Source organism: Rhipicephalus microplus, chromosome X (assembly GCF_043290135.1).
Source record: "Rhipicephalus microplus isolate Deutch F79 chromosome X, USDA_Rmic, whole genome shotgun sequence".
NCBI classification, from domain to species: domain Eukaryota; kingdom Metazoa; phylum Arthropoda; class Arachnida; order Ixodida; family Ixodidae; genus Rhipicephalus; species Rhipicephalus microplus.
The window spans coordinates 466,191,993-466,205,659 of record NC_134710.1 but is presented as its reverse complement, the minus strand read 5'-3'; the positions used below and the strand labels follow the sequence as shown (position 1 = coordinate 466,205,659).

At 47.6% G+C, this 13,667-nt stretch overlaps 1 protein-coding gene across 4 annotated transcripts in view; it reads right to left on the bottom strand.

Moving 5' to 3' along the window:
• LOC119160832 (uncharacterized) overlaps positions 1-13,667 on the bottom strand; it is a 221,062-nt gene that overhangs the window by 19,583 nt on the left and 187,812 nt on the right. For all 4 annotated transcript variants that reach the window (XM_075880728.1, XM_075880729.1, XM_075880731.1 and 1 more), the window contains 4 exons: positions 9,963-10,115; positions 6,846-7,001; positions 5,524-5,701; positions 970-1,961 (listed from right to left, as the gene is read on the bottom strand). In XM_075880728.1, the coding sequence (XP_075736843.1) occupies positions 970-1,961; positions 5,524-5,701; positions 6,846-7,001; positions 9,963-10,115 (1,479 nt within the window). The remainder of the gene's footprint in view (positions 1-969; positions 1,962-5,523; positions 5,702-6,845; positions 7,002-9,962; positions 10,116-13,667) is intronic.

Sequence of the window (13,667 nt, the reverse complement as noted above, 5' to 3'; positions counted from 1 at the left end):
CAAACCCTTTTCAACTTCGTGACTTGATTCGAAATGTTAGGCCTAGAAAATAATAAGGTGGTGAAGCGCAACCGCTGGCCATTTTCTTTTTTTTTGTTTCGTGAGAAAACAGCGCCAAGCCACACGAACACACACACTGCCAGAAGCAGGCTAGAAGTACGAAGACTAGAGAAATATGCGAACTACCCATCATCCCCATGCTCGTTGAAGCGCCGTGTGTTGCAGCTCCCTTAGACACTAGCGCCAGGGTTCCCTCTAGCATATATTAGGAAACTCTATGGCATGAAGGAGCGAATCTGACAGACGTATGATATTGGTCTGGGAAACACGTCTATTGCATTTTTCGGGGAAAGCGCTCGGACGCACGTGCGACGCAAGCAGCGGGACCCCTCATACAGCGCCACATCACCACCACTCCCTAAATCAAGGCGGACCGACGGCTTCTATTGAGAAGCACGCGTTTGCACTGGCGTTGCAATAAAAGAGGCGTTGTATCGACTGATGGTGCTGTAGGCAGCCGCTGCAGAGCACCGGCCACGCGATCGCGTGTTCCCTTTCATAAAAATTGACATTTTACATGCAGTGCCGAATCCTCTCGTATAATGATAAGAATAATACAGCTAGGCTGGGGCAATGTGAACTAAATATTGTGGAGTCATGCAACTACCACAAACACGCCTTATACTAATCCACTACATTTGCTCTCTTTCGTTGCTTATTAACAAAGACAACCATTCCAAAATGTCATTCTCAAGTATGGCAGGTGGTTTTAGGCAGTTTAAAGAGTAATACGAGAGTAAGAAGTGGGTAGCAGTACACATCACCCCTTATCACAATAAAGAACGCCTAGCATCCGTATGGAGTGCTTTCACACATAGAAACTGACGGAAATTGTTGACCATGATTCCTGGTTACAACATCCGTGGTGTTCATAAGATAGGTATCTATGTTTAGTTGCACGCGTCTTACCCGGCAAGGACAGCGGTAGTGCCTTAGGCGGCAGCGTCGTCTTGGGCTTCGCACCTGACAGTGACGACGGCGAGTGACTAGAAACTGGTCGCGTCGGCTGCACCCGGCTGACGACGGCTTCCCTGGGCGCCATACGGACAGGCTGGGCGGCGGTTCTCAGGTCGCTGGCTGTACGCCATGGCTCTGAAATGCCAGCTTCCCCTGAACACGCATTGTTCACCATACCTTGATCTCGGCCAGGTCTCTCGCAGGCCGAGTCGCGGCTCGTCGCGCCAAGTTGGCTGTGCTCCTGCCGGACGTGCGAAGGTTGTTCAACGTTTCCATTCACGAAAACGGCCTCGTTAGCGTACTGCGCAGAGCTCAAAATACCGCGGCCAGGGTACTTGGAGTTCTCCGGCATGGCAGAGTCTTTCAGCGACGGGGTTATTCCTTTCGAGCCCTTCAACGTCGCGGATATGCAATAGGCTGGGTGCTTGTTTGTCGATGGCTCGCTGGGCACAGGCGCCGGAACGTCGTGGTCGCGTCGACGAGAGTCGTTCGAGTCGGTCAGTGACAACGCGGGGGACGAGTCCGGCGGAAGCAACGTCCAACGAGAGCCGGACCATGTAGTCGCACGTGTCGAAACGTCGTCGAGCATCGGAGCGACAGACAACTTGACGCCAGAGGATGCGCTTCTGCCATCAAGGTCAAAGCTCGAGGGCAGTGTACGGGCAGCGGGCACGGAGAGTCTCTTGAAGGATTCGTCCTCTTCGAACGCACGCGCAGGCAGGGAGAAACTGCGGTATCGTCCCGCGGAACGAGGGTCCAGCTGAGGTCCTTTTGGGGAAGAGGCGTACAGCGCGGCCATGAGCTGCCTGCAGGAGCGGCGCATGTGCTGCTCCGAGAATGGCAAGCTTTCATCGAAGTGCACCCGCGGAGGCCCCGCCGCAAACGAGGCCCTGGCGCCTCCGTCGTTGCCGGCGGTAGGAGATGCATCCTCGTGCAGCTGATGCCTGCAGCGGAAGATGACACGCGGAATGTCGTCATTATATCGGCTGTTTTGAATATGAGGTGTCTGATGCATAACACCCGACAAACATTATCAGCAATTAAGTGTCGCCAACAGACTTCCTCTGAAGTTGAAGTGCGTCCTGTAGAGATACAACACATCTTGCCACATTCAAACTGCTCATGATCGTCTTTTGGTAATTTTGGTAGTAACAGAATAACTTATAAAAAGCGCACAATATCAAAGAAACTTTGTCCTTCAAAAACTGTAAGGCTTCACCTTGAGTTAACGACGATTGAGAGATTAGTGTGAAATAGGCGAAAGTGAATTTCGACATTTAAGACACGGATATGGCTAATGAGAAGCTTGTAAGTGCTTCTGCCGTAGTCTGCACAAAGTGGCGCTTGCTCAGCCGTCTAATATTCACGTCGGGTGAACCATAGAGTTGGGAGGCAACTGTCGGTTTCCCACGCTGGCGTCACTACGACATGTCCGTCTTAACGTTCACACGCGCTCTACGACGGCGGCATTCGTAGAATGACGCCCGGGCCGCGCCTGTCACCGGAACCCGGAAGTCGAGGCTGTCGGTGCACTTGTCATTCTACGGCAAGAAGACGCCGCGACACGTCGAGTCTGCCCCTAACAAAGGCCTGGGAAAAAAAGCCGCAGCTATAGGCCATAAATTTCGCACGCAAGAAACGAGGACGCCGCGAGATAAGTACACGCCAACTGTCTATATACCCGAATCAACTCGGGATGACGGTGCACCTTTGTCAAACTGCCTTGTGTATACGGATCCCTTAAACTCATTCGGGAGTCCGTCATTGGATGTATTCTTCAACTGACATATCTGCACTAACGCCTTGAAGCTGAAGGGAAGAACGCTTTTTTTTTTGTAACACCACATACTTAGTGAAGCCTATTCCGATGTCTACTTGGAAGGACGGCCACCGAAAGAGGCTATTATAAGGTTTAAGTATTCCATGAAACAGCCCGTTCGATACTTCTACACCCGTGATCGTCAAGTGCGCCGCTTTGAATGCGCAGGACCAAACGTTCTTACTTTGAGTGCATGTCTCTTAGCTCGCGCCTGCAGTCAGTACACATGCAACATTGCTAGTCTCGCTCTCTCTCTCTAGACAAACACACACATGTGCGCACACGCGTAGTTATGTAGAACAGACAGACAGACCAGAGAGTTTCTCACAAAAATACCCATAGGGGGGAAAAGTGGCGCCACCGTCTATGCGAACTTATTAAAGGGACCAGCGAACTTAAAGAACTGCACGAATGGAATGGTTGACTCTTATACTGACCTATACCAACCCTGGTTTTCTCGTGAAAAGTGGAGTTATACATTTATTTATTCATTGAAAATCGAGAAAATAGCCTGTGGCGCCACTTGGGGGCAGAAACTTTAATTATCCGGTGTTATTTGTCATGTGACCGTAAACTAGTGCACGAGGTCAAGAATTTTCCTGTTAGCATGAAATATTGCTTGCTTTTTTATAGTATAAAGTATCTATAAAAATGTACTTACAGGCCTGCGTTAGTAGTGCGCAAGAAGGTGGCGCTACCTTCGCATGACGTAATGATTCCGTGCTCGTCAGTGCATCTTAAGCAACTTTTCTACGTGCTCATGAAACCGTGCACGCAGTTCACGCAGTTTACAGGTCGCTAAGATTTTTAATCGACGTTTTCGGTGACTTGACTTGGCTCATGTGTCGAGAGAGTAATGACGACGGGACAAGTCATCCACGCCACAGGCGCATCAATCTTGGGCGTAGGCGCACGCAACGCGGTACAAACACAGTGAATAAAGCCACATCATCTAGTTTTAACGGCCTTTTATATTCAAAAATAGCTGTAAAGCTCAAAACAAGCGTGGTCAAGCATAGTTACAGGAACTCCTGCGAAAGCAGAACAACGACAGCATGCACAAGTCTCTAGAAGGGCTACCGGCATCGCTATGAATCACGGCCTCCTAGATTTCTCTTGTCTGCTAGATTATCGGCGGTCACTTGGGAAGCGGCCGTCGTCGGAACTGCAATGATGGCGCCACTTAAGTAGGGTTGCCTTCAAATAAGTTTTTAAGTTTTTTTGGAACCTATATGCAACAAATATAACGTAAAAAGTTTTAAAAAGGCGTAAACGCAATTAAAATTAATTATAACTAACCCTACGTAAGTGACGCCATCATAGATGACGGGCGTTTCGCGCTCATTCAGCAGGGTACCTCTTCAATACAAGGCATAGCCTCTGTAATTAGCAAACGCCAAAGTTGCTAATATAAAAGACCAAGTACAAATACCCTTAACCCTACGTAGATCCGTAGTACTACGTAGTAACCCTACGCCGCCATAGATGACGGACATTTCACGCTCATCCAGCAGGCAAGAAATGTATAGGAGGTTATGTATGCATTCTCAGCGTTGCTAAATGAAAGGGGTCATCTGTGTTCACAGTCTTTTAGCCTGAAAAAAAAATACTGCTTATAAAATGACTACGCGCTTTTGGGATTAACTATGGCAGCTACAAACTCTACGAAGGATAAGCTTTCTGTCGCAACGAAAAAAAAAAGACTGGGTCGAAAAAAATCAGTTGTCGGTCCCTTCGTTGAAGCGCTAGGAATGACGGTACATGTGTCTGCGAGGCTTGTGTTGGCTGGTGTTGAGCGAGATTTTTCACTGCGTAAATAAAGGTTCTCTAAAACAAAACATTTATAAGTAGATCTCATCCACGCGTATCATATTACAAAAAAGAAGTCCACTCACCTTCACGGCTCAACCAAAGGATGAAAGAAAAAAATAGACGACATAAAGTGGCAGAGAGAACGCTCGCTTTGTCGTCTGCCTGCCAAGTTTGGCGACCGTTGGTATTTCTTACGCTTCGTAAAATTTTAAATAGACGCAGAAAGTTCCAGTGTTAAATAAAACACGTTTCTGTGCAATGTAAAAGCATCAATAGCTTCTTACCTTCTCTTTTAGTACGAAATCAACCATTTTAACGTGAAGCCAGGCGCGCCTTCGAGGTTCACAAATCCGATTGATGTTCGAATCACACATATTCCGTAATTGCCTTGAATCAAGCACCACACTGGCGGCAGATTTTCTCTAAGTAATTTTGTAGGAAACTATGATGAGACAGACAGACAGACAGACAGACAGACAGACAGACAGACAGACAGACAGACAGACAGACAGACAGACAGACAGACAGACAGATAAAAGAAAGCTGAATGCGTTTTCTGTCGGCAGCATGCTGTATCCCTACTCAAAGAATAAATGACATTCGCAAAGTTGTGACTAATACAATAAACCATTCTCTTTATGGGAATCACTTCATCATGAGAATGAACTCATTTTACAAAGTATGAATAAACAAAGAAAAGTTAATCAGCTAGAATCGTAGCGTGGTGTAGGACAGTATGGTGCCATGGTAAAGAGACTCGATGAGAAAGAGCGAATGTCCCCGCTTTAGGCGCGAAATATCTAAGGCGACTAAGAACACTGCAAGAAAGGTGGAGCTTCTGACACAAGGAGACAGAATGTGTAGCGTGGGCGCACCTTTCTACAGGTCCGTCGTTGCAGGAGGAAGGCTCGGTGTCGGCCGACGACGTGGAGCCGACCCTCTGCGAGAAGCGTTCCACCGAACCGTCAATGCCGGAGTCACCGTCGCTGTCCTGGTTCACCGGTGCGCTGCTCCTGCCCGGAGGAGGCACCCGAAGCTGCGAGGCACGGATCTCTGCGAACGGTGTGAACGCCACGTTTGCGATCGATTCGCTCAAAGAGGCGCTAAAGGGGAAAAATTAAAACTAGCTTCCTACTATTAGTTAATTATTTGTTGGCGATACAAAAATCACAACGGTTGCCGCGAAAGGACTCTTGGTAAGCGAGAAAACACGCACAAAGAAAATGCCACTGGCGACGCCTCCTTGCGATTTCAGCAGCAGTAGTCATGACGTCATCAATGTCGATGGCGTCTTCTGGGCACTACGGAGTTCCCAGTCAGCAAAAACGCAGTGCATCATTTTTGGAGGGCCCACGGACTTAACAGACCATGTTTGGGATAATTTCCTTGGGTCAGTGACGCTAAAATACAAACAGTACACTTTGAAATCCACGACGTCCGGCGTGGAACTTACGGCGTGAAACTCGAAAATGAAAAATTAACCTTGATTTTTTTCTCTTATATTAGAAGCTTTATCATGGTGAACTTGACGACAGAGTTCTCAGACTAGACTTTACCAATGAAAACCGATTCATCGTTAGCTTCAGTGTCCCCTTAACCTAGCGCTGAAGATTAAATACTAAACAAGCCGAGAATTGGGCAAAATCATGATGGCTGAAAGTTAGCAACAATGAGCGGGAAATTCTCTATGAGTAGCTAACTCTTGAAAATGTACTCACACCATTCCGCTTTTTTTTTGCACACCCTTGCATGCATACTAGAACGGTCTTTCGTTTACGTCATCGTCGCCGTAACCAACTCACATGCCTTCGTTGAAGCTGTAAGAGCTCATTACTCATCATGGACAGTCAACGTGCAATCCTTTTTTGTACACCAGCTCCTTATGCAACACCACAGTGCTTTCATTGAGGTAATAAAATGTAATGAAATTAATCGCGGTAAATGGGAAAAAAATAAGTGCGACGGGAACTGAGCGGTGCGCTCCTCTCACACTCGCAGTGTTCATCTTCACTGCGCGCACCACACATTCGTTTCATAAAGTCGTAAGCTCCTTTACAAGCTGCATTTGCTTTCGTTAGGCCGATATAAGTGAATTAAAGCCCACTTTCAGCATATGGGCCCGATTCAACTTCATTATAAGGACGCTCGACAATACATGTAATAGTCGGCGTTGCAACGTGACTACACGGTCGCTCACCGGGACCGGCGTACTCTTCGTTGGTGGACGCGGGCGAGGATCTGGTGGCGCTCGCAGGAGAAGACAAAGCCTGGTTGCTGGCGTCGGAGCACTCGCTCTGGGTGTCGTCGCCGGAGACTTCCGTCGAGGCACCCGGCTTGCCGGCCACCTGAGCCACTGCGAGAGGCAGCAGTCGTCGGCTTTGTGCTCGCATACCGACCACTATACAGGCTCGACGCGGCTGCTCGATCGCGCTGGGCAAACAAGATCACTTCGGGGAAAGTGATATCCCGCACTCCTCCTACGCACGTTCATTGCATCGGCGCATCCCGATCGCTTGAACGACTCCCTTCGAAAAATATATAGCCTAGCAAACATGCTTTCTGCGAGGAACACTATACACAGCAGTGACACATAATACGCGCAGCGACAAGAACATTCAGCGAAGAGTGCAGAAAAACGATCTCTGCAAAGCGAGTTCGGTCCAAGAATCGGTATACGCGCGTACGTGACACTAATCACGTCTAATGTACGCTAAACGAGCCCCGTTATTTCTCACAAGGACGGAGCACGTACTTCAGGAGCACGAAAAACCGCTACTTGAAACTTTCGTTATTTTTCTTGTTATTTAAAGGAGTTTCAGTTTGAATGCATAGCGACTGTATTGACAAGTATACAAGTACAAGTTTCTCCATCGAGAAGCGTCACACTTCACTTCGCCCGACCATCGATGCTGTCGTTATTGTAGATAGTTAAAATATCTCGTGCGCAAAACCTCAGCGTAACGATAAAACAGCGTTTCAAACTACAATTGAGATTCCGAAATGCAGGTGCGCAGACTGTGATATCAAGCGCTTCGATAGGCACGTGGGTCACTTTTCGGATTTAGCATTGCTGGCACTTTTTCGGATTTAGTATTGCTGGCTTCACGTGATTACGGGGCAGGCAATGTCGTCGCCAAGGCCGCTTGCCCCGATCAATTTCAGGCATTATTTCACTTGCACTTCGCCGCGGCAACACAGCATAAGGGGTGACATACATTTTTGCTCTGATCCACACCTGTCCTGAGCGACCAAATATATGGCGACTTTTTTTGGCTATATAGAACATGCCAGATGGCACCGCCGATGGCCATCATCCTCGACAAATGGCATTGCTGGTCTTCCTTTAAGGTCACCTCGCTTCGATAATTGACTACGAACGATACCATGGCTCTTGATATCGGTGATCCGTTCGTGCCGAGCCACCTCAGTGGCACAGTCACTACGGTTCTGGGCTGCTGATTCGGAAATCGCGGGTTCCATTCGTGCAGCGGCGGTAACATTTCGATAGAGGCGAAATTCCAGACGCCCATGTGCTACAGATTCAGGCGCACGTTGCAGAGCCATGCATATATAGGTGGTCAAACTTTCCGGGGCCCTCCACTATAGTATTGCTTACGCTGCATTAAAAACTTGCGTGTAATGTTGGACATCGACTTATTGAGCGCAATAGGCCTATTCAAGCACTTTACGCTATACTGCTCAGTGGTTGCTGTCGAACGTGCGTTTACACATAAGGGAACTGACGCGCGGCGAAGACAAATCAATTACTCGATCCTAGCCCTGCATTACTCCGGTTGTTTGCCGAACAAAACAAACCGGTGAATGTTTGCTTCATGTGCTAGATGATGCTCGTAACTGCGTCAGACAGACTTGACAACCATTATTCGGCAAAAGACGGGACACGGGCCGATAGCACACACGTGCAATACTGCTTACAAACAAGGGGACTTTTGAGGAGAGTCAGGTTGTTTTTTTTTCCTTCTTCTCTGGTACTGCTTCGTTCTGCCATACTTTTTTATTCTGTTTTCTATTTTACCAACTTCACTTGTGTGGTCAGCCAACTTATAATAAACCTCCCGTCTTTTCACCTATGCCTCCTCCTTTCCCAAAAACTTTTCACGCGCTGGACGACATAGATGAAACCAAATTCGCTTACAATTTCGAGCCTTTATATAAGTAATTATGAAACAAATTTTCTCTCCTAGATCTGTCTTGCTGAGCTGCTGGAGGCGCCATCAAGCAAACCCAAACGTTTTTTCGTTCGCAGATTTTCGACGGAGTGAGTTGAACAGCATCTGCAAAATCTCATGATGTCTTGATCTTCAAGAAAAATTTAAAAACAAAAGACCGATTTAGATTCACGGCAAACTAGGTAGCGTCCTTTTAGACGCTAGAGAAAGCAGTGCACGAATGGAAATTAGCCATGTAAAAAACTAATAACGGGCTATTCCTGTTATTCTCGGTACACATATAGAAGCCGCTCAGAGTTCGTCTCCACTTTTTCTTTGGAGGGTTTTCGCACTCTCCGCTTTTATTATCACTTATTTTTTTTACTTTAAATTTAGAGCAGTAACTGGTGTTTCAGAGAGGAATTGAAAAACAGCTGAAAACAAATGCCATCTTAGCAGTGCGCCGTTTGTAAGTTCTCTGGTGCCGTATTCTGCGGTAACACAAAGAGGAGACATGCCTATGTATACTCGTTAAACGACAGCTCTGGAAACAATGGCGGTGGTGTCTGCGGAAACCATAAGCGTCAAGGTGTAACTAGCATATAAGAATAGCGGAAGGAACGTGCATTTCACGATTTATTCTGGGGAACCGATTCTTTCCAGCAGATTATTACGTTATAGGGGAATCAATTTTGAAGCTTCAGGAACTCGACAGCCCTATCAATTCTGTGCTTAGAAAAAGGGTACAACTTCAAAGTTTATAAAATCATAAAACGCGCAGTGTACGTACCAAGCCGCGCACAGTGTAAGTTCGCTACTGCGATCATTAGACAAATTTATGATCCAACAGTAATTGCAACTTTAGCTGAAAGGTTCCAGCGCAAGTTTTCTAAATAAGAGGTAGTTATGATCCAGTATCAGGAGCGTACTCTATTATTGACTATAAGGTTGATTTTCCCTTTGCCTGCTTTATTAGTGCAGGTTCTAATGAAATGCGGCGGTTGAGTGCAATAAATAGATTGTGTGAAGTGTACATTGTTATTATGTATCAATTTGTCGAGCACTTCAGTGGCAATATTACAGGAGCAGACCGCGAAGACAGCGATAATTAAAAATAACAAAAAAGCGCCATTGCGGCCACTTACGTGGGCTCCATGGTTCGTCCTGTTCACACGCGCTGTCAGGAGATGGCGCTCTGACAAGTTCCGCCATAAATGCTTTGAGGGAGCTGTCCAGCGACGATCGGTCGCTGCACAGTGACATCTTGAAGGCACCCCTGCTGCCACAGATTCTGGGACCTGTGCAGGACATTTATCCCATTCGATTAGATTAAATAAAGATAGATAGATAGATAGATAGATAAAAAAAAGAAACAAATTAGTGACGAAGAGATAGGCTACGCATTGTTATCAACGCACAAAAAACACGAGTGCACGACACAGGCGCTGCACTGTGTCGGGGCCAGCCATTGTAAGCGCTGAAGGTTGCTCTATAAAGCACTCTAAGCGTTTAACTGACTGTGCGAGCTGAGTGGTGTACCCTTTGTCGTGCGTATGTCGTACATTGGGCAGACGGGACGTTGCCTCAACGTCCGCCCAAGGGAGCACGCTAGCTCCCTGAATCTAGGCATCTTGCCCTCCATTTCGGGCAGTGCAGCTGTGCAGCTCAGTTAAACAAAACCCCTATGGTGATGAGGCATAGAGACCAGCACACGGGTCAAAGAGCTGAAGCGTGTGAAATTGTAAAGGCATGAGAGAGGTGCGTCAGCTAGCCTTCAACCGCTCCTACAGATGCCGAGAATTTGTGTCCACAGCATACTTGATTACGTGCTTAGGGAGGGTGGGGGGGGGGTCACTATATTTGATGTCTTCATGTTTGTATATATATGACACGTCTTTGTCATTAAACTTTATGTTCGTAACAGCATCTGTGCCGTGCAATTTCCTGTGTTTTTGTGCTATTTTTTTGCAATGATCATGATCAATATGTTACAACTAGCCAAATTCGCTACTTTACTTCAGATAGGCTACGTGGCTACAAATGCGAAAGATAAAGGAAGCTTAAATAGTATTAATACTGCTACCACGGTAATGCGGCAAAGACAGGAAAAGATGAACGACCTGGTCAATTATGAACTTGTTTATTCTGAAAGAATTCCGTTCAGCATCCCGCAGTTCACTTAGAGACACTAAAGAACAAAACTATTTTTCGCGTATGAGTGAAGTGCACTTTCAGAATACCGAAAACACTTCTCTACCACGACTCGCCGACGCTTAGTAAACGAGTAAACGCGCGAAAAGAAAATGCTAGTTGATACGCCACCTTAAAGTTCCCGCACCAAACACCACGAGGTCGAAGATTCTGAAGGCATCTACGAGGCGCTACATAGCTTTTAATCGATAAAAACGAGATACATTGTCATTTGTCGATACCATGGACCTGGCATGCGAAGTTTCAGAAATTTTCATCGAGTCAATGTCGCGAAAATACAAAAAAATCAGCTTCAAATTTTCGACGCCACGCTTGAACATTGCGACGAAAATTTCAAAATTACAACTTTAACTTTGACTCCTTCCGCAAGGAATGAATTTATGATAGTGAAACATATGGCATTAAAGTTTACAGAGAGCATTTTGTCAACGTAAATCAAGCCATTGTGTTAGGGGCGAAGGTACTTATGGCGAGACCTGGCCGGTTGTCGGGCGGCGTCGGCCGTCGATCGTCAACGTCCTCTGTACCCAGTAGCGTCTCCCTTCTCATACAATAGATGGCACTGTGCCATAGAGGCGAATATAACAGATATTGTGAGGAACCGGTTTATTCAGTCAGGCTCGAGCTAAATCACGCTGGTGATGATATTTACAGATGAAGAAGATGTACAGGTGATGATGATATCAAAGAGAATAAAGAGTCATTCGCTTGTCGCGCTCACACTAATTCCCCCGCGCGGTGAAAGCGGCCGCCTGGTCGCTTGACAGTATTATGAAATGCGTCGCGCATAAGGCTTTGAACGAGATACGTGCACTATCTCTGTTCCTCGGCAACGATGATCAGGACTAGCGCTAAGAGGAGAAACGCGGTAATTGACAGCAGATTTCTGTTCGACCACCGTGTACGGCCCAATGAAGCGACTGATGAATTTGTCGCATAGGCCGGGGACGCGTAGTGGAGTCCATAGAAGAACTTCGTCACCAGGGGAAAAACTCACAACACGGAGAGACGAGTCGTCGCGAGATTTGCGAGTGTCTTGAGAGAGGCCGGTGTTAACACGGGCCTGGTGACGGCAGTGTGCGAGACGAGATAGGAATTCTTCAGAGAAAGGAGCCGTCGAGGATGCAGGGGCCGAAAGGAAAGAGACATCCAGAGCGAAACTTGGCGAGCGACCATGGACGAGAAAAAATGGAGAAAAGCCGGTAGTGCGTTGAGCAGCCGTATTATAGGCGAATGTCCGGAAGGGTAGAATTGCATCCAACTTCGTGTGGTCGGGGTGAATGTACATGGCGATCATGTCCGATAGGGTCCGATGAAACCGTTCGGTCAATCCGTTGGTCTGCGGGTGGTAGCTAGAAGTGGTCTTGTGAACAGTGCTCGAGGCACGCAAAACTTGCTCGACAATGGAAGAGAGGAAGACTTTGCCACGATCACTCAGGAGAATACGTGGAGCTCCATGACGCAAAAAGATGTGGCGAAGAAAGAAATCGGCGATCTCAGTGGCAGTCCCAGATGGTATAGAAGCTGTTTCTGCGTAGCGGGTAAGGTGGTCGACGGCCGTGACAATCCAGCGATTCCCATTGGATGATATAGGAAGAGGGTCATACAAGTCGATTCCAACGACTTCAAAAGGCGAGGAGGGACAAGGAAGAGGTTGCATTAAGCCAGCCGGAGCAGTTGTCAGTCGTTTTCGCCGTTGGCAATGGACACAGGAGGCGACGTACTTAGCGACGGCTGAAGAGAGGCCAGGCCAAAAACAACGACTTCGTATTTTGTCGTAAGTCTTGTGATAGCCTAGATGAGCGGCGGTTGGATCATCATGGAAGGCTTCCAGATCTTCACGTTGCAGAGAACCTGGGATGACGGGTACCCACTTGTTGCCATCGATGTGGTAAATGTACCGACATAAAGCATCACCGACAAGCTTAAATTGTTTAAGTTGTCGACGGTGTCTGGCGTTTGGAGGAGTAGTAGAGCCGGTCAAGCGGTCAACAATGGTGCGGCAGTATGGGTCGACACGTTGTTGTGAAACAAGGACGGATAGGGTGGCAGGTGATGAACTTAGCGCTGCGATTGGAGAGGTGCTGTCGTTTTGGAGCATCGATGGTGAGTGGCTTCCGCTGGGCAAAGGACAGCGCGATAGAGCATCAGCATCTTGATGCTTCTTCCCAGATCTGTAGGCAACATCGAAATCATACTCCTGTAAGCGAAGCGCCCAGCGACCGAGGCGACCCGATAAGTTTTTCAGCGATGAAAGCCAGCATAGGGCGTTATGGTCGGTCACGACGGTAAAATGACGGCCGTGAAGATATGGTCGGAATCTTTGCACTACCCAAACAACATCAAGGCACTCCTGCTCGGTGATAGTGTAGTTCTTTTCTGGAGCGGTAAGAGCACAACTTGCGTAAGCAACGACGCGTTCACGTGAGTTTTTGTCACGCTGCAAGAGTACCGCACCAAGATCATGACTACTTGCGTCGGTGTGAAGGATGGTGGGTGCGGTGGAATCGAAGTGGCACAGTACCGGATCCGACGTGAGGGCTTGCTTCAATGCCGTGAAAGCGCTTTCGCAGTCTTCGAACCAAATGAAGGGGACGTTCCTTGCGAGGAGTTGATGGAGCGAAGACGCCAGTTCCACG